Genomic DNA, 21,615 nt, shown 5'->3' on the forward strand with positions numbered 1-21,615 from the left:
ATTTTCAATTGAATGATAGAAATAGTGGTGAATATGTTGTCATTACAAGCCACTCTAAACACTGCTTCGTGTTGAGATGGAAATAGGGCCTGCATCTATGAGTTCACTAGTAAGGGGAGCTCCCAGGTGAGGACACTCCCTCTACTAATGTAGGTTGGCATAATATAGTCTTAGAGAATTGCATAAACTTAGCACTGCGAGGTTAAGATCATTCAGGATCACACAGCCAGTATAAACTCAGAAAACAGAAGTGAACACACAGATCTTCTGGGCTTTGGGTCTGGCTTTCTATCCATACTTCAAAATCAAATGAAACATAGTCCCTCCCTCAAGGAGTCTACTGCTACAATAGAATAAGTTACATCCATATAGACATATAGATATAGACACACTTGGATATAGAGTGTGTCTCGAAAACCTTAGTGCCTTAGTAGCCTAAAACTGCACTGTAAGACTTAGGGCACATACTGGATGCAAGCTAATTGGAGAAAGAAGTGAGTACTGACACCCAGAATGGTCAAGGAAGGCTTCCCAAGGAGGTAGCACCTTATCCAGGATAATACAAGTAAAGTTGTGAAGGGAATTTATTCTACATGATGGACATTATAGGATGGAGGTAGTCATGGTGATCATGGTAAGAATGAGGCTGTAGATTCATAATGATAGGAGGGTCTCACGAAGGGGGAATTTTTAGCTGAATTGACAATTTGGGTGATGATGTTTTTGATAGAGATGGGGACGATGACGAAGACATGCTAGCAATAACATGGTGAAGACCACAATGGTACAAAAAAGGGTGCCATCTATTCCTCCCTGGGGCCCTGGAGACAATCATTATGCCCTATGTATCGTGTTCAAGGTCATGAGCCAGAAACACATCTGCCCCTCTTTTAATCACAAATCAATCCCCTCTATATTAGCAAAATGATACCATACTCCCCCTACATGGGCAACCAGAGTGGGTGTGAGTGAGAGGAAAGGAAAATGAATGCTGTCATCACGGTTCCTGCCTCCTTCTCCACCATATGTTGTCATGAAGTGGGGCAGGGAGGCCAGGGGAATTGAGATGCACATATCCCCACCCACCCCTTCCCCATGGGCCAAAAACCTCACCCCAGGTCTAGGTTTCCAGCTTCTTTTGGCCCAGTCTTTTTGGCTCAGAGGTTTGGAAAAGGAGCAAAATGACCTGGCTGAGCTTCCTCAGTGGCCCTGCGTCAGAAAGAACAGCGACATGAAGGGAAGTCAGGGAGGAGAAGGGACAAGCTGGAGAGGCTAGACAGGCCGGAGTAACCCACACCCTACATAATCCTAGGATTGTCAGCTTGTAGAGCTGGAAGGCTCCTTGCTCATATAGTTCACCCTCCTCATCTTACACAGGAGGAAGCTGAGGCCCTCAAGAAGGGGAATGATTTGCCCCAAATCACATATGTAGTAAAGACTAGAACTGAGACAGATCATTCCTCCCCTGCATCAAATCCACAATCCATGAATGAATGGATGAATGGATGAATGAATGAATGAATTTACTAAGCACTTGTGTGTGCCAAACTCTATGCTAAGTGGTGGGGATAGCTATATAAAAAGTACCCTTAAGAAGCTTACAGTGAGGGAAATAACTAATATAGAGGAGTAGAGACCAAGAAAGGAGAATTGGCTTGGGAAATCACAAAGATGGTGGGTGGGTGAAATAATGAGAATGGGTTTTTTCCCACAGAGATAATGGCTGTTTTGATTTGATTACAGATTGGTCCCTTCTTCCAAACTGTCATGGATTCCACTAATTTCCCAGACACCAACACTAACAGTCAACAACTTGGCACAGGTCATCTCACACTAGATTATTAACAGTGGTTGAAGTCCCTGACTCAAGTCTCTCCCTACCCCAGGTCATCCCTCACTCAGCTGCCAAGGTGATTTTCCCAAGTATAGGTCTGATCATGTCACGCATATATACAAACACACCCTACTCAATAACTCCAGTGGCTCCCTATTACCCCCAAGATCAAATATGCAATCCTAGCTGGCTTTTGAAGACCTTCATAACCTGACATGGTGTCAGAGATACAGAACCAAGGAGTTTGGCTCTTCAGGAAGAGTCGTAAGTGAGTTTGTTTAAAGGATACAGCCAGGCTGAGAATGGTCAGAAGACCCTTTCTGACTAGAAGGAGGAAACTAAAGAAATATCCCGACCCTTCCTCCAGTCTCTGTCCAAAGAGGAGAGAATCCATTCAAGGCTCCACTTTTCTGATGTCTGGTTGATCCAGCTCATCTCCCATCAAACCAGAGTTCATAAACTCTTAAGTCTCCCTCAACACAGTCATGACCCATCAGTCAGCAAGGATGTATTAAATGTTTCCCGTGTGCCAGACACTGGATTAGGCCCTTAACCTTACAGTAGCTCGAACTCACAATCCCATTCAGTAACTATCCATTGTGGTCAAGCAGCCTGAGAAGACTCAAAATTGTCAAACAATCATTTCATCCGGAAAAGGCTGGTATTCCCCAGAAGAATGAGGTGTGGAAAGTGAGAAGGGGGATATTCAGGACCCCTGAATCAGGGAAAACTAGCGGCTGGGCAAATCAAATATTATAATCCTAGGATCTCTCTGTCTCAAAGCTGGAATAGCAATAGCAATAGTTAACATTTAGAAAATGCTTTAAGGATTCCAAAGTGTTTTACTTATGTGATCTCATATAATTTCATTTTACAGATTAGGAAACTGAGGTAGCTGGTAAGTGTCCCAGACAACATTTGAGTTCTGGTCTTCCTGACTTCACTTCCATAACCTTGCCCACTGAGCCTCTTAGCTGCTTATATTTTAGACTGAAAAACTCCTTTCTCCTCCTTCCACTGCCCTCTCAGCTTTCCATTGTGGAAGGGAGGCCCAGTCTGGGTCTGCCAGCCAGTCAGGAGTTCCAGGCTACCCCAGTGGCAATTAAGGAAAGGAACTGCCACTCCCTACACCCAACCCACTCCCCAGGGTGGGAGGTTGGGTTACTTGTGTCAGAAAAAGGTGGAGACAGGAATTGGAGAAGTTCCCAGGGTCCTCTGGGTCCTGACCCTTTGTCTCCAATGATGCTTGGTTACCTAGAGCCAGAAGGACCCAAAATAGCCCTGCCAGAGGCTGGGTCCTGGGGATATTTTCAGGGTGATGCATACAGAGAGCGAATCCTACTGGACAAAGAGCATACACCAGTCCAGAGGCCCAGACTGGGGAGGCTGGGATCTTAGCTTTTCATCTAGAAGGGCCAGCCAGTCCAACACCTTCATTTTAAAGATGTAAAAAAAACTAAGGCAGAGGAAGAAGAAAAGATGATTTAGGAATCTGAAAAATTGGGATAAAAATTCCCAGATGCTTCAGGTGAAAATTATAATAAAAACTCACCTTTATAAAGCCCTTTAGAGTTCACAAAGCTCTTTTATAGGCTATTCTGGTGGAGCCTCGGACAGAAGGTATTTTACTCCCATTTGCAGATGAGTAAACTGAGTCATATGACCATAGTAAGGGACAGAGATAGGATGCCCTGACATGGTCGAAATCTCTTAGGCAATGGCCAATCTGAACAGCTGCCCTGTCGTAGGTCTATACCTCATGTCACTTCTTCTGCCCACTCTATTGACTGAAGCATCAACAGTCTGAAATTCCCAAGGAGCATCCCAGTCACGGGGCAGAGAGAGACCAGTGTCTCAGGCAAGGACCAAAACAATGCATCCCTCTGCTCAGCAGCAAAAGTGGGGCCAGCAAACAGCTGGACACCGAGGCACAAGACAGCCGGAGCATCTGGGGAACAGTTCAGTGTGGGGAGTCACCCCATATGGCTGGAATGTAGGGCGTGGGAAGGAGAGTGATGGGAAATAAAGCTGGGTCGTTAGGCAGGAGCCAGATCGTGGAAGGACCTAAATAGCAGGGCAGGGGATTTCTATTTTATTCTCCATCGGTGCCTCTGGAAGATTGGTTTTGGCAGCTGAGTGGAGGATGAACTGGAAAGATTGGAGGCAGGGAGACCAATTAGGAGACTGCAGTGGTCCAGGAGGGAGGCTGATGAGGGCCTGGACCAGGAGGATGGCTATGTGTGTGGAAAGAAGGGGGCAGATGGAAGAGGGGCTGGGGAAGGAGAACTGGAAGGACTTGGCAGTACCTTGAATACTGGAGGAGGGGAACCTCCTGGCCAAAGGCCTTCCCATCTGCCACTCCAATACCCTTAGAGCATTTTATTTAGAGGCAAGAAACAGCCCCTACTAATCTCCGTTGACACAGGACCAGCCACCAGAGACCCATCATTCTGTACTTTAGTTAATTAAAATCTGGAAAATCCCATCCAACCATCATTTGAACTGGCTAACTCTGAGGCCCACTGAACCTACTAGTTCTCCCTATCTGAGATTCCCCTACCCTTTTGTCTGTGGTGGAGACAAAAGTTGGCTTTCTCTCTTCCTTGCCCAGCTTCATCCTCTCTACCAAGTCCCCATCCTCCTCTGTCCTCTCCTTCCCCTAAAAAAAAACTGGAAACCTTTCCATCCCCAGGATGCTCTCTTCCTAGAGCTCTTTCCATCTTCTGGGGCTCACAGAAAGCTAACTCCCCCCCCCAGAAGAGATCCCCACCTGGGTACCCTCTTTTCCCCTGCTCTGATTCTGAGACACCCAAGAAGTCAGGTACTCCTTGCTCCTCCTTCTAAAACCCTCCCATTTCAGAAGAATGCCTCACCATTCTCTCTGAGCTCTAAAATCTTTGGACCACCCCACCTGTCCTGCAGGGGAAACCTCCTAGAGATGGGTCTTGTCAGTCCTTATTAGAGCAGTAGGAGAAACTGCTTCACTTGTCTGTTTGTACCTTCATTATGTACCATAATGCTTGGCATGCACTTAATAAATGGTTTTTAAATAGTTCAGTCATTTATTCCTTCAAAATTCACTCCATCTGTAGACATTACCCAAATACTTCTTGCTGGCAATGTCCAGTTCATTCTCCCCACCGGTCTTTTCTGCTCCCACTCCCTCTCTCTGTCTCTCTCAATCTGTCTCTCTCTCTGTCTATATCTCTGTCTCTACCTTCTCAATCTCTGACTCTTTGTCTCTCTGTTTTGTGTCTCCTTCTGTCTCCCTATCTCTCTGCCTCTGCACTCTCTTCTGTCTTTCTGTATACACACACACACACACACACACACACACACACACACATTCTTTTCACACCTCCCCATCCCCCTCAGCAACTTCACATAAGTTTTGGTCCCCCCTTCTAATGGCCTGGTCTCCCAGAGCATCAACACCCCACACCTGGTATCTCTGTTCTTGTTACTTCAAGACAAGCAAGGGTCAAGGAGGGATGGTATGATCCTAGAAGAAAGAAGACCACACTTGAAGTCTCAGGTCCTGAGTTTGAATCCTTCTTCTGCTATTTACTATCTGAATGACTTATGATGAATCACTTAAGCTCTCTGAGCTTTTATGAACTCCTCTGTAAAATAAATGGGATGAATTCAAGAGAATTCACCTATGTGTATATGCACACACACACACACATACACACACACACTTAACACAATATTTGGAAATGATAGGTACTTAATAATAAATGTTACTTGACTTGCAAGCCAAACCCTAGGAAAGATAGTTCCTCTGATGGAGTTAATCTTCTCTTGTATGGTCACAATCTGTATACAGATAGAAGCAAATTCAAAGTAATCTGAAGAGAAAAATATGTGCATATTGGAAAGAACCAAAGATGCTTTATGGTCTGGAAAAGAAGAAATCTAATTGGTGGATATGAGAAGAAAGTGTATTCTGGGCAAAGGGCAGTTTGTACAACTATCCAGAGGTGGGAGATGAAATAGCACCTTTAAGAACTAAGATCTCTGGGGCAGCTAGCTGGCAAAGTGGATGGAGCACCAGCCCTAGAGTCAGAAGGAGATGAGTTCAAATTCATCCTCAGACATTAAACAATTACTCAGCTGTGTGACCTTGGGCAAGTCACTTAACCCTACTGCCTTGCAAAAATCAAAAAAAAAAGAACTAAGATCTCTTTTATCTCTAAAGATACAATACCATGCTTAACCTACACGAGTCTATTTAATATCTCCCATCTGCACATCTGTGCTATAAGAAGCTGAAAAAGGCTCTGACTCGGTATCCCCCATTTTTCCAGCCACACCACACTCCACCAGTTTAGGCAAGCATCAAACAAATCTGAGCTAGTATGACCAAATTAGTACAGTCAGTGAGCCTGGTCCCTGACAACAGGGAAATGAATCTGTTACAAGCATTCACACACGTCCCAGCAGATGTAGACAGGACAGATAGAAAACCCAAGCATGTGCTTGCAGCACAAGTTAGGCCCATTACAAATGAATTGCCACCAGAGGTGTCTGCCAAACAGGCTTGGAAAGAGGAAGTACAAAAGTCTAGGGAATTAAAGAATCTGGAGAAAACTATCTGAGACAGGGATCTACACCACTGCTGCCCCACCCTGAAGGAAACCAGCCTGGTCCTTAAGAACCAGCGACAGAATCTCTAATATTTTATTTTTTCCTCAAGGATATGATTTTTTCTCAACACATTCAATTTTGATCCATGTATAGCATGGAAACAATGTAAAGAATATCAGACCGCCTTCTGTGGGGAAGGGGAATAGGGAAGGGGGGGACTGTAAAATTCAAAACCTTACAAAAAATGATAGGTAGAAACTACTATTGTATATAATTGGAAAACAAAACATTTATATATAAAAAATTAAAAATTAAAAAAAAGACCCAACAGCAGCACATCCCTTGCCCTGGTGATCTGACTCTAAGACATTTGTCTCCACTTGGGTGATGTCAAGTCAACAATTATTAAGGCAGGCCGAGCAGATTCTCTGGTTTCGCCATTGAGATGCTTACAGGTCTGGATAAGGTGTCATCTCAGGACTGGGATTGCAAATTGTATTGTTCATGTCTTCTACAAGAACCCCTTCTCAATTCTTCATCATCTTAGTGCCTTGCCTCTGAGATTATCTCCAGTTTATCCTGTTTTGGTACATCATCATTTGGAGAAGTTGTCTTCCTCATTAGTCTATGAATTTCTTGAGAGCAGAGAGAGTTTGGATTTCTTGGGGTGGGAAGAGTGGCCTTCTTTTGTATCACCAGAACATAGTATATAGCCTGGATCATAAAGGTTTGTGGACTTGGACCCATAGCAAGCTAAGCAGGCTCTTGTCAGACACTTGGGGTTCAGAGACGAATTCTGTTTCCCCTCCAACACACCAGGGAGAGGTCAGAAGCTTCCCCTTATCTTTTCAAAGTTCCCATCTAGCCCCACAAGTCTCCCAGAGTCGACCCCAATTAGAGTGTGACAATGGCTTAACCCCAAAGGGTTAAAATCCTGCTCCCCTCCCCTCCTAGGCCAGGCTCCCTCCGCACAGCGTTCTTGCTTTGCCACAACAGACAAGTAGAATACACTACCCAAATCCAAGTTTCCAAAAGAAAACGGGGGGAGAGCCCAGAGAATATTGTTGATGGGCCCTCAACTCTTCCTCTGCCGAACCAAATCCTGCCCATTCTTCAAGGCTGGTGGTCCAACTCCTCCAAGAAGCCTTCCCAGACTTCCCCAGACCAAGGACTTCCTCTCTCTCTCTCTCTCTCTCTCTCTCTCTCTCTCTCTCGCTCTCTCTCTCGCTCTCTCTCTCGCTCTCTCTCTCGCTCTCTCTCCTTGTCTTTGTCTCTATCTCTCTCTGCCTCTGTTTCTCTTCTCTCTGTGTCTGTCTCTCTGTTTCTCTTTGTCTCTGTCTCTCTTGCCTCTCTCATTGTCTGTCTCTCTATGTTCACTATCTCTTGGTCTTTCTCTGTCTCTGTCACTCTCCTGAATTATGGTTTTCTCCACAATCTCACACTTTATCATAGACTTGAATATGGGAGGATCTCAGGCATCTAAACCAGTCTCATTTTAACAGATGAAGAAATTGAGGCCCAGGAAGAGAAAGTGTTTTTCTGAGGGTCTCAGTAAGAGGGAGAGCTGACATTGGAACCTAGATCCTCTGACTCCACTGTGTCATCTAGGGGCTGTGACCAGAACCCCCTGCACTCTGCCTTGGAGCTGGTGCCAGAGCCCATAGTACAGGGGAGGGTGACTGAGGCAGACAGATTGTTTGGTGCCTTGGAAGCTGGACCAGATGGACTCACTCTGGAAGCTTCTGTACTTCTGGAAACATTTTCCTACGGGGGGGGGGGGGGGGGGAACCCTTCCTCAAGTTTCACCTCTAACCCAATTCCCCTTCTATAAACTAAGGGGATTGACTTGGATGACACCTGGAGTGCCTTCCACTCTGAAATGCTATCCAGAAGTCTTTCTTCTGCCCCATGTTTCTGTCATGACCAGCCATGATTCCAGAGACCCAATGATGATGCAGGCCATCTCCCACCTTCCAGCTGAGAGGGGATGAACTAAAGATGGAGGAGACACCCATTTGCCAACATGGCCATTGTGGGAACATGTTTACTTGACTATTTATAGCTGTTACAGACATTTTAAATTTTTCTTTCTTTCAATAGGGAGAGAGGAAGTGAGACAAAAGGCTAATACACCCAGGGCCCATTGTTGTGTGTATAATGAATCCCCAGAGCAGTTAGATGGAGCAGCCCTAGGTCTGGAGTTAGGAAGACTCATCTTCCTGAGTTCAAATCTGGCCCCAGACACCTACTAGCTATGTGATCCTGGGCAAGTCACTTCATCCTGTTTGCCTCATATGTAAAATGATCTGGAGAAGGAAATGGCAAACCACTGCAGTATTTTAGCCAAGAAAACAGTTGGACATGTCTGAAAAATGATTAAACAACAACCATGAATCCCCATGAAGTAGTCACATCATTCGAATCTGCATTATTCAAAATTTAAATAGTCAGTGGTTCCAGCCCAATGGAAATAGGCAATGAAAATTTAAATAATGTGACGTCTCAAGAATCCCTTGTTTGTACTAATCAAGACCTCATTGTTTGTTAATTGAAAAAATAAATCAAAAAGTTTATTAAATTAGTCTGGATTGAGATGTAGGAGACCTGAGCTGTGGATCTGTCCCGGACTCCCCTACATTGCCAGCTCTTACAATGAGGGAGCTCAACCCCAACTACTTCCTGGGTCTATAACTAAGATAAGGTGTTTGAATGTGTTTTGTGATGCTTGTCCTTTGTTTGCAAAGAAGACTATGACATCAAGGAGTGATGCTATGGGAAGCGTGTGGATTGGATTTGAATGAGGAGGACTAGGGATGCTGTGTGAAGAACCCAGCCTCATTTTCTACTTCAGAGCCATCTGGGTCCAGTGGCCGATATGGATCAGGATGGCTGGAGATGGCCCTGGATTTGAGGCAGTCAGGATAAGTGACTTGCCCAAGGTCATACAGCTAGCACATGTCTGAGGTCAGATTTGAACTCAGGTCCTCCTGACTTCAGGACTAGTTCCCTGCTCAATGTGCCATCTAAGCTATATGTTTTGTATACTGAGAGGAACAATAGTGGCAGAATCTGAGGCCTTGGGACTGAAGGAGTAGGGGACATCTAGGGAGTGGTCCATCAATGCCCATTTTCTCTGCCTATGTGAAAGGTCATACCTTCCAAAGAGAATTGGGTTAAAGGTGAAACTTGAGGAGGGGTTCCCCCCCCGGGGTAGGAAAATGTTTCCAGAAGTATAGAAGCATCCAGGGTGAGTCTGTCTGGCCCATCCTCCAAGGCACCAAACAATCTGTCTGCCTCAGTCACCCTCCCCTGTAATATGGGCTCTGGCACCAGCTCCAAGGCAGAGTGCAGGGGGGTTCTGGTCACAGCCCCACCCTCCTCATCCCAGACACACATCAACCCCCTCAGTGCTTTGTAAGCCTGGGGATGTTGGGGTAGGAGGTAGATCTGGGTAACAGATGGGAACCCAGACCCTGGGGGAGGGAAGTGGAGGTCTGGATTAAGCACGGATTTGGAGTCTCTTTCCAACTAACAAGAATCAGGGGAGGAGGAACAAGGAGATCAGAGAAAAGAAGAGGGCTGGGCAGGGACCAAGGAAGAGACAGAAATCATGTGCTGTGTGAGTGTGAGTTTAAAAATATGAAAGTGTGTGTGTGTGTGTGTGTGTGTGTGTGTGTGTAATTTCGAGGTATAGCATTGAACAGGATGACAGAATATCCAGGTACCAGCCCCAAGTCTGCCACTGACCTACTGGTGGCAGGGAAGCTACTAACTGCTCACAGATTTTTTTTTTCATCCATGAAATGGGGATAAGACCACCTGGGCTGCTTCCTTCTGAAAGGCACTGAGAAAAACAAACAGCTGTGGGATTGAAAAGTTCTTGGGTAAACTGAGTCAGGATAGTGTGAAATGGTTGTCCAGAAAAGAAAGAATGGCTTAAGAGAACCGAACCTCAGGGGGATAGAACATGTCAGACCTGGCCCACCTCGGACCACTCCTAGCTATGTGATCCTGGGGCAGTCACTTAAGTTCTCTCAGGTTCAGATCAGGTTCAGGAGACCCTACATCCATGAACAGAAAGGGGGTGAAGAGTTCCAGGTCAGTATGATGTGAGCCTCCCTCCAGTCCATGGGTTCCTCCATGGCCACCTGACTGAACCATGGCCTAGAGCCTGGAGGCTGGTAGAGAGAACACCCCTGCTACAGTGGACAGAAGACCCAACTTGAAGTCAGGAAGGCCAAAAATAGATGAGAGATAGATAGATAGATAGATAGATAGATAGATAGATAGATAGATAGATAGATAGATAGATGATAGATTAGATAGAGCTAGAGATATATAGATATATCAAATCAAATCAAACCCAAACTTATTAGGCAATGACAACCCCTGTGAGCTTTTTTCTCATCTACAAAATGAAAATGACAGCAACTTCAACCTCACTGGTTCTCTGGGAGGGGCCACGATGACATAATGCCCGGGAAGTGCTCTAGGAGCCTTAAAACAAAACCCTAACCTCAGAATTTTGAACCCACTTCTCTAAGTACACATGCCTCCCTTGGTGGAATGGCAGCTTCCTGCAGCCATGGATTGTGTTCCTCAAGAGCAAAGACTGAATCCTCAGAATTTAATACAGGCCTGTATTTTATAAATATTTTATAAATAAATATTTTATAAATATATATTTATAATTGTCTGCTGACTGAGTAGGACTAGCACATTAATTGTTTATTAATTAATTTAAGGATTGACAGATTCCATATCCACCAGGTCCAACTCTCATCCTCAGGAGGCACCATGATGGACTTGTGGTCAAATGAGCTTGAGCCCTAGTCTGTCACTTCCTAGTTCAAGAGCCGGCATGTCACTTCTTCCCTCAATTGTAAAGGGAGCATGATAATGATGATAGTGATAAAAACCAGGCTATTCTAAAGCTCAATTGAAATACTGTAGGCCCAGAGCTTTGCAAACTATAGGGATGGGCTTGGGACTGGATATGTGTCCCCAATGGTTCCATTTGACACTGTTGGCCATGCCCTCTTCCCAAATGTCCTCTTCTGGTTTGCCTCCTCCATCTCTAACTCCTCCTTCACAGTTATCATCCACATCACTCCCTCCCCAAAGTTCTTTCCCAGCTCTCTTCTCCCTACACTCTGTCTAGGTAACTTCACCAGCTCCCTCCCATGGGTTAATTATTCTATATATCTCTCTTGACCTTTAATTTGGGAGCACAAATTGCCTCTAAGACATTTCAAACTGGATGTCCCAAAGACAACCTCAATTCAACATGCCTAAAACAGAATTTTTCTTTTCCCCAAAGTCTTCCCTCATCCAAACTTCCCTATTCCCATTAAAGACATTACTATCCTTCCAAGGTTCAAAATCTCAGCATGATTCTGGACTTCTCATTCTCACCTGAAATAACAATAACAAATGGAGTTTATTTCACAGATAAGGAAACTGAGACAAACAGGGTGAAATGACTTGCCCAGGGTCACACAGATAGTAAGCATCTGAGGCCAGATTTGAATTCAGGAAGATGAGTCTTCCTGACTCCAAGTCCAGTTTCCTGTGCATTCTGACACCACTAGCTTTCCTACATCTCCAACCAGTTGCCAAAAGCTTCTTGTTTGGACCTTCACATCTCTTACCCCTTCTCTGTACTCACACAGCCACCATCACAGTTCAGCTCCTCCTGCCTAGCTCATTGCCACCACTTCCGAACTGGTTTTTCACTTCTCTACACCAGTTCATCCAAAACTCAGCTATGTTTCCTTAAGTTCCTCCTTCCATGTGGTTCCTCCATTCAACCAACTCCAGTGGCTACCTATAGCTTTTGGAAAAAAATACAACTCTTCTGTTGGGCCTTTCAAGTTCTCCAAAGCCTGGCCACCATCTTCCCTCCCAGATTCACTGAATGTTACTCTCCTTCCCATATCCTTGGCCTTTCTTACTCACAATGCCACATTTCCCTTTGAACTGGCTATTTCCTGAGCCTAGAATGCTCTCACTCTTTATCTCAGCCTTAGAGAATTCCTCTCTTTCCTGAAGAGTCCCCATCTTCTGCTTAAGCCTTTTCCTGATCCTCCCAAGCGATAGTGTCCTCTATCTTCAAATTACCTTGTAGCTAATGATTTTGTATATATATAAACTTCAGAATTATACACATTTTCTGATGCATTTTCCGTCTCCCCCATTAGGAAGCAAGTCATTGTGAGGTGAGATTATTTCATCCTTTGTGTTTGCTTTAGTAGTTACTTAATATCGATTAACCGTTTTCCTTGGTAACAACGGGCACCAGTTTTTGATATGGACAGCTCTCTATCCACCATGGCATGATGTCTCTCATTTACAAATTATAAAAAAAGTAAGCCATCGGAGTTATTCTTCTCCTGTAGACCCGCCTCCCCTTCCCTTGGGCTTGTTCTGTTCTTCCAGAAGTCTTGGGCTTGGCAGCCTCCACAGACATGGCTGTTTGACATTTGAAGCTCGGTTTCAGGCAGGCCCAGTGTGGGTTGGGGGAGAGAAGAAGGGATCTGGAGGACCCCTGAGGCCTCTCTGGTGGGTTGTGTGCCAGAGGACAGGAGCCCAGGCCAATCCTTCTCTCCTGGAGCTGTTCCCAAGGCCCAATTAAGTCACGTCTGGGACCAAACTGGGCATCCTCTCTAATTTCCCCAAGGGAGGTTCCAGAGAAGGGAGGGGATGAGAATACACCAAACCCCTTTGTTTCACCTTGTTCCTTTTCCCTGACTCCTAGGGCTGATCATGGAGGTGGAAACCCCGATCTGACTCCCATGGGAGGCCAGTTGCCCTGAGGACAAGAATGCAACTTTGCCCATCTAGGGTTGGGCCTGTGATCCCCAACAGAATGGGGGTAACTTGTGGGCAGCAACTGTCTTTCCTTATAAGACTGAAAATAGACAGAGACCATATGTCCTCCATCAAATTAGGAACACTGGAATTGTATCTATAAGACACCCAGGGACCTTCAGATAATTTTTAAAAATGAATATTTTGCTAAAATATTTTTGCTAAATATTTTGCTAAAATACTTTGTTAAAAAAAAAAAAACTTTCGTGACAGTGAGGAAAAAGGCAAAGGAGAAGGATGGGGAGTCCAATCCAGCCCCTGGACACAACTCCTCTACTCAAACCCTACCTGGACAGGGATAAGAGGCTCTTTGTCATCGATGTCGATCAGCACTTCATCTCGGGGAGTCAAGATGCTAACATCATCTGCAGGGAGAGGAGAAAGACAGCCATCAGATGGGCCGCCAGCAGGTACCATCCCCCCTGAAGACCAGAGCTGGAGGACTCAAGAACCAGCATCAAACCAGAGACTTGGGGGCTCTGCAGGTAAAACTTAAGGATGCTCTCACACTCCTATTATGCCTCTGTTCAACACATGTTTCTTTCCTTCTCTTTTCTCTCTTTTTCCATTTTCCTCTCTCCCCATCTGGATTTTGGTGTCTCTCATCTGATCTCTCTGACTCTGTCTCTCCTATCTCTGTCTCTTATCCCATCTATACTTTCTTTATCTCTTGTTTCTCTTTCTCTTTTCTTTCTCTTGATTCCCTCCTCCTCTACTACTTTGTCTTTCCTTACCTCTTCTTTATCTCACTCCCATCCTCTTTCCTTCTCTTTTTATTATCCCTATCTTCTTTCTCTTTCTGTCTTTCCCTCTCTTTTTTTCTTATTTTCACTTTTTCTCCCACAATCTCTCCATCCTTCTCCCCTTCTTTTCTCCTTCTCTGTTGCCTTTCTGCTCTTGTTCTCAATCACTCAGCAAACCTTTCTTCCCAGGGGCTCATGGATGCTGATACATAGCAGGAAGAAAAGGGGCCTTTTCTGAGTTTGCATCTTATCTTTGTATTAGATTACAAGTTCCCAGCATTATATTTCACCTTCATACTCACGGCCCTGGTGCCCTGCAAGTTAGGTATGTGATAGATTGGATTATAATGTTTGTGAAAGAAGAAATGCTCTCCACCCTCAAGGAGCTTACAGTCTAAGAAATAATGTGCAAGTTAGGGGAGCCCTATTGAGACTGTGGGCTAACAAGAAGATGGGGTTAATAAGGCTATCATCTCACTTCTCCACTGCCCAAGATGCTCCCACTCTTTCCCTCAGTCCTCCATGGCCTCCCAGACCAGGACCCCATCTCTCCATACCAGAGCCCATCTCGGGAGAGGGATTCTCAGGTGAGTATGGATCACACAGAAACTGCTCCAATGAATGGATTGTACACTGGCCCACCACAGGCCGCCGTCCAAACTGGCGGTTGTCAATGACCTTGATGATGATGGGTGGGCAGTATAGCTCCTCCCGAGGTAGCCGCTATCAAGGGGTGAGAGAGAGAGACAGAGGGGGTGATCACTGAATATTCTCCTAGAAGCTCTTCTCAGGAGGGCCCCAAGTCTTCTTCTTTGGAATGAACCTACATAGAGATCTATTTGGAGACCCCATTGGGTCCAAGACTTTGAGTGTGAGGGAAGGTGGAACAGAACCTGCTGCTTGCAGGCTTACACTTTCCTTATAATAATGATAAGAACTTTAACATAATATTATCTCCTTTGAAACAATGAACAACACTATCCCTGTTTCACAAAGGAGATTTAGAAAGAGCAAATGATTTCCCTCAGGTCTCAGAGCTAGGATCTGCTCAAAAAAGGATTTGAACTCAGGTCTTCTTGATCCTAGTCCAGAGAATTATCCACTTCCCAAATTTCCAAATGAGAAAAATTGAAGCCAGGGATTCAGTGACTTCTCCAAGGTCACACAGAAAGTCAGAAATAAGGCTGGAGACTCAAAAGTCAGCCTCCTGATGCCCAGATATCTAAAAGTGTCCCACTCATGGATCCTAGGGGAGGAAGGATGGGGTTTCTCACCACATCCATGAAGAGAGTGCTGATGTCAAAGTTGGGGTTCTTCCTAATGTTCTTGATGACACAGGACTGCACAACCTGGTCCCCACACTCTACTACCAAGCTTGGGGACGTGATGTTCGACAACTGGTAGCTCTTTAGATTCCGAAGGCCCCAGGCCAGGATCTGTAAGGGCAGGGGTGGACAAGAGCCATGGGAGAGGACCTGGGGCTTGGGCCTCCCCACCACCCTTGCACTTGCCTTCCAAACCCCAACTCACCTCAATGGCTGTCCGCTGAAGAACTGGTTTGATGCCTTGGGGGACCATGTAAACATTGGTCTCTCTCTGGGGAGGAGGGTATGGCAGGTCTGTGTCTCCAGTCTACAGAGAGGGAGAGAAGGGGGAGACAGAGAGATAAAGAGCAGAGAGACAGAAATAAAGACAGAGACAAAGAGAGCAATGGAGAGACAGAGAAGAGAGACAGAAATAGAGAGGGAAACCAAGATAGAGAGAAAGAGAGAGATTTTCACATGTAACATAATAATTGAAAGACCTAAAAAAAAAAGTCATCACTGAACAGCAGCTAATATACCCAACCCTCCCTCTGCTGCCTCTCCACCCCCAGCCTATCTCCCACCTTCCAGAGGCTGAGAATTTGGACCTAAGCCTCAGCCTTATGACCCCAGCACTTAGAGGAAGCTACTAAATCAAGGGGTTGATTTGGAATGAGAAGGGCAGAAAACAATGGAAGTGAGCAAATAGGGCAGATAGAACACTATAAATTCAATTAATCAAACCCAAAGCATTTATTAAGTACCTGCTGTGTGCCAAACACTATCCTAAGCATTGGAGACATGAAGGTAAAAAGAGCCCCTGCCCTCAATGACTCCCCTTCTACTTTAGATATCAGTATATAAATAATTAGGTCCCTTCAAAAATAGATAAAAGATAGAAAAAAGGAAATATGAGAGAGGAGGGCATTAGAGTTGGGTTGGGACTTGAATTGAGTCCTGAAGAAAGTCAAAGAAGTTGTGAAAAGAAAGAAAAGAGTATTTCAGAATGGGGTGGAGGGGGGTACAGCCAGGGCAAAAGCCTGGCATTGGGAGATGGAGGGTGGCATGTAAGAATCAGCAGAAAGATCAGTCTAGCCAGATGCATGGAGTCCATGAAGGCAAGTAAAAGACACTGGGAAGGGCTTTAAATGACTGGGAAGATGATTCTTGAAATACTGTTGGGAAAGTATGAAAGTCCCATAGTTCAAGGCTATCTCTATCTGGATGTCCTCAATTGCTTGCATGCCACCTCCCCCACTAGAATGGGAACTCCTTGAGGGTGGACTCCTTTTCTGCTTCAATGTCTGGCTCAAAGTAGGCACTTAACAAACATTTATTGATTGATTTTATTGATTGGTCAATAACAAAGTTCCCCGCACGTAGTAGGAGGTTAATAAATGCTGGTTGATGGAGACATTTTATATTGTAAAATAAGTCTTCTTCCCATCATAAATACAGAGGTCATCTTCTAATCCAACCCCCTCAGGTTACAAATAAAGAAACCGAGACTCAGAGTGTTCAAAGTAAAACTAACAAGTGGTGGAAAAAACCATTAATTAACCAATTCATAATTATTCCTGTACCAGGAAGGCTGATAGGTGGTGCTATAGAGGATAAAGCACTGGGCCTAAAGTCAGGAAGACTCATTTTCATGAGTTCAAATGAGCCCTCAGATCTTGGGCATGTCACTTTACCCTGTTTGCCTCAGTTTCCTCATCTGTAAAATGAGCTGGAGGAGGAAATGGCGAACCACTCCAGTATCTCTGCCAAGAAAACCCCAAACGGGGTCATGAAGAGTCGAACACACTAAAAAATAACTGAACAACAACCACCAGTGTGTAAGGTACTGTACTAAGCTCAACTCGCATTTGAACTCAGATCCTCTGGCTCCAGGAGCATAAGGTCTCCCAATGAATACTATTTCTCCACCTCCTGCTCCAAAAATATAAGCACTGGATGTGGAAAAATGAAAACTGATGGCAAAGGACAGAACTGGGACCAGAGAGGACTGAAGTCAAGAATACTTTTAGTAATACACTATACTGGATGATGTGTCCATTCCAAATTGTCTCTTTTCAAATTCCCTGGGACCTAGAATGGGAAGGGATTCTTGTCCCCACTGGACAGATGGGGAAACTGAGTCTAGGGGAAGTGATCTACTCTCTCCCTCTTGAAATCACTTTGTTTTGATTTGACTTTCTGGTTTTGGTTTTGGTTTTTCAGGGGAGGGGGAGTTGGTCTTATTTCAACGGTGAAAAACCTGTCCAATAAGGCAAAAAAGCTACTCATTTATAACAAATTCTCCTGGTTGTTTGTGATTCTCGTCCAGAATCTTACTTTGCATGTGTGGGCACTCCCCTTAGAATGCCGGCGGCTCAAGGGCAAGAATGACTGCATTTGTGACTCCACTGGCTAGCCTAGGGTCTGGCTCGTGTTTGAGTCGCTGACTTCTGTTTATTGAACTGATCCGAAGGTTTAGTCACAGAAGACCGGTTGAGGGCACTGAGTGGTTAAATGACTTAACGGGGTCAGTTGGGATCTGGAGCCAGCCAGAGGTCAAAATGGACAGTCAGGCTGGGAGTCAGGAAGACTTACTGCTTCAGACACGGCTGCATGACCCTGGGCAACTGCTGTCTGCCTTAGCTTCCTCATTTGTAAAGTAGAGGGCTAACAATGACGGCTGCTTCCTAGGGTTGTTAGGAGACGGTTGCTGTTGTTCAGCCAGGGCCGACTCTTTCTTGGCAAAGACACCAGAGTGCATGGCCATCTCCTTTTCCAGCTCATTTTGCAGATGAGGAAATTGAGGCAAATGGGGTGAAGTGACTTGCCCAGGGTCACACAGCTAGGAAGTGTCTGGGACCAGATTTGAACTCAGGGAGAGTTTTCTTGACTTCAGGCTACTGTACATGGCTGCCCAGGTTGTGAGGATTAAATGAGATTGTATTTGTAGAATTCTGAACACAAGGTGCTACATAAATGCTTCCCCCCAACTCTAAGACCATCTCTCTAAACGCACCAGGCTGCCCTTCTAACTGTATTTATTTGTATATATTTTGCTTAATTGAAGTGTATAATCCCCCATGGGGACTATTTCTGTACCCCAGTCCTGGCTGGGGTTCTCTCCAGGGTTCTAACTCTTTGCCCATGGGAAAAAACAAAAGGACAGGAAGCAGCTGCCCCCTAAGCTGCTCCAGTGAACCAGGGAGTCCCACGTACCAGCTTCTTTCCCACAATCTCCCATGAAACTTCCAGAGAAATCACAATCAGACAGGACTTGGTGAATTCGCCCATTTCCCAGCCACCAGAGTTCTCTCTGGGTCCCTACTCTTATTGGCATCCAGTCTGGTGCCCATATCCATCCTCTTCCACATCCCAGCATCCCTCCCTTGGGGTCCCCTGGGGACTGTTACCCCATCAGCTCAGGAGCAGCAGGGTCCCTTGAGAGAGGAAGCCCCCCTCCCCAAGCACTTTTAAAATCTGCTCCACTTTATAGAAATTCAATGGGTACCCAATGTCTCCGAAATCACAAGTGTGGGCTGGGGGGGGGGGGCAGGGAGGTAGAAGAGGGTGAAGGAGAGAAAATACCGTTTGGATGAGGCCCTGGAGGAAGAAGGCAGGTGCACACAGCTGTGGAGAACCAGGCCCAGAGAGGAAGGAGGGCAGGAGAGAACAAGCAAAGAAGGAGGTTAGAAAAAGCCCAGGGCCCACCGGCATCACTCCCAGGGACCCAGAGGCTTCTGGGAAACTCCCCCGTTTCTCTTGAATGTTTCAGAGACCTTCTTTTCCTGATTCTTCCTCTGCAAAGATGAGTGTTGGACTGGATGGTCCAGAGGAGGCATTTCCTTATTTCTCACAGCTGATGAAATTAGGTGACTTGGCTCAGGTCACACAGCTAGTCCATCTTTGAGGTAGACTCAGATCCCAACCCTCCCTGGCTTTGAGGTCATCTCTCAACCCACTTGTCTACACCCAAGCTTTTAGTATTTTTTGACCTGAATTGAATTTGCTCTTTACAACATCCTCTCTGGCCTTCCTGACCCAAGTCCTTCTCCTTCCACCTGGCCAGACTCACCTGTAATTCAGACCACTTTTACATCCTCTGCTCATATGGTGGCTCCCAATTGTCCTCTCCATCAAGTCCAAATCCCTCTGCCCATGCTTCATTGCCCTCCACAACCTGGTTACTTTAACTCTACAAGAGTCTGTTCCAGCCAAACCCATCCCTTCACCATCCTCTATCACTCTACCCTCTGGCCGGCTGGCCCCAATAGTGCTACTACCCACTATCTGATACCAACAGATCCTGATACATCCCTCAGGTTGAGCTACAAGAACTTATTATGCACCGATTATTTTTACATCTCTGCAAACTAGAGATAAAATGAGGTCATTGTTTTGTCCTTCATTTCTGAAGAAAACCACAACATCAGGGAGGTAAGGCCACGACAAACACTTGAATTGGATTTGGGGGGGGGGTGGCTGTGCTAAGTCACCAGTCTCACTTTCCCTTCCAGAGTCATCTGGGTCCAGTGGCCAGATATGGATCAGGATGACTGAGATGGTCCTGGATGCCCAGCAATCAGGGTGAGGTGACTTGTCCAAGGTCACACAGCTAGTAAGAGTCAAGCATCTGAGATGGATTCAAACTCCCATCCTCCTGACTCCAAGGCCACATCCTGAGTTCAAATCCAACCTCAGACACTTGATACTTATTAGCTATGTGACCTTGGGTAAGTCACTTAACTTCATCGCCTTGCAAAAACCAAAAAATCCATAAGATTAGACAAGGAGATACATAGTCAATGTACCTAGAGTGAGGCCCAAAGAACAATTTCATAGAGATAAAAAGGAAAAACTGAAGTTTCTCAAGGAGTTTATATTCCACTGAGGGAAAACATGAAATAAAAGAGCAGTGAGGAAGGGAAAGAAGGAATAAAAATTAGGGGGATTAGGAAAATCTTTCCATTGTAGAAGTTGGAATTTGAAGGATGCCAAAGATTCTGAAGGACATGGATAAGGAAGAAATGGACAGCCAGCATCCAGGTCTGTAGATTCAAAGGCAAAAAGGAAGCCCCAGTTTGGGAAGCAGAAAGTTTGTCTGGAACTGAGACTCCACAAAGGGCAGAGATGCCCACAGTCTCAGGTGGGCACCAGACAGGGAAGATCTGAACGGCCAAATTAAAGTATCTAGATTTTATCACAGGGGCACTTGGGAGCCACTGAAGATTTTCTAAATAAGTAGGAAGAAGCAAATCGCTTCAGGATTCTTTGCCAAGAAAACCCCAGATGGGGTCACAAAATGTTGGATATGACAGAAAATGATTTAACAACAAAAAGTACACTGGTCAGACATGCAGGGAGTTGTTTCAAGAGTATTATAGAGAATCAATTGGTCAACAGAGAGAGAGACAGAGACAGAGACAGAGAGAGAGACAGAGACAGAGACAGAGACAGAGAGAGAGACAGAGACAGAGACAGAGACAGAGACAGAGACAGAGACAGAGACAGAGACAGAGACAGAGAGAGACAGAGAGACTAGTTTAGCCGTAGACAGTCAAGAAGAGATGGGGGTTGGAACCAGGGTCACAGCGTTGTGAATAGAGAGGAGGCGGCATCTCCACCTGGATGACCTCCTGCCAGCATTTCACCAATGTGATATCCAATAACTGACTCATCATCTTCCCTCACCCCAACTTCTATAAATGGCACAACCATTCTTTCCCTCATTCAGGTTCAAAATTTTGAAATCATCTTTACTTTTTTTCCCTATGACCTATGGAGTAAGAGTTGATTTTGGCTTTCAAGGCCCTCCTCAGCAGAGTATCGGCTCCACTGTCCTACATTTTTTTTCCAGGCAATGGGGTTAAGTGGCTTGCCCAAGGCCACACAGCTAGGTCATTATTATGTGTCTGAGGCTGGATTTGAACCCAGGTCCTCCTGACTCCAGGGCCGGTGCTCCTGTCCTACATTCAGGCTGCTCCTCTTGATATTTTCTATGTTCCAGCCAAATCCCCCAATCTCCATTCTCACCCACTTTAGGGCCTTTGCTCCCACTCTTCCCCAAGCCTGCATCTGTGATGGCATCCACCCCCAGTTCACCCCCAACAGCTCCCTGAGGGCAGAGACTGGACTGGTCTCCTTTCTAAGCTTCCCTTTGCCTGGCACAGTTCCTTATATAAAGCAGATACTTCTTAAGGTTTGCCAAATTGAATTGTCTTCCCCATTGACCGTGAGATCTGAGATTCCACAAGAGCAAAGACTTTCTCCACCAAAC

At 45.4% G+C, this 21,615-nt stretch overlaps 1 protein-coding gene across 19 annotated transcripts in view; it reads right to left on the reverse strand.

The window, feature by feature from the left end:
* Nucleotides 1–21,615, reverse strand: part of DYSF (dysferlin) — a 256,063-nt gene that overhangs the window by 51,838 nt on the left and 182,610 nt on the right. For 10 of the 19 annotated variants that reach the window (XM_074195818.1, XM_074195810.1, XM_074195853.1 and 7 more), the window contains 5 exons: nt 18,927–18,968; nt 15,568–15,669; nt 15,312–15,473; nt 14,595–14,760; nt 13,583–13,659 (listed from right to left, as the gene is read on the reverse strand). In XM_074195818.1, the coding sequence (XP_074051919.1) occupies nt 13,583–13,659; nt 14,595–14,760; nt 15,312–15,473; nt 15,568–15,669; nt 18,927–18,968 (549 nt within the window). The remainder of the gene's footprint in view (nt 1–13,582; nt 13,660–14,594; nt 14,761–15,311; nt 15,474–15,567; nt 15,670–18,926; nt 18,969–21,615) is intronic. The other 9 variants (XM_074195877.1, XM_074195773.1, XM_074195895.1 and 6 more) reach the window with 1 other exon arrangement.

Source organism: Macrotis lagotis, chromosome 1, assembly GCF_037893015.1.
Source record: "Macrotis lagotis isolate mMagLag1 chromosome 1, bilby.v1.9.chrom.fasta, whole genome shotgun sequence".
Lineage (NCBI taxonomy): Eukaryota > Metazoa > Chordata > Mammalia > Peramelemorphia > Peramelidae > Macrotis > Macrotis lagotis.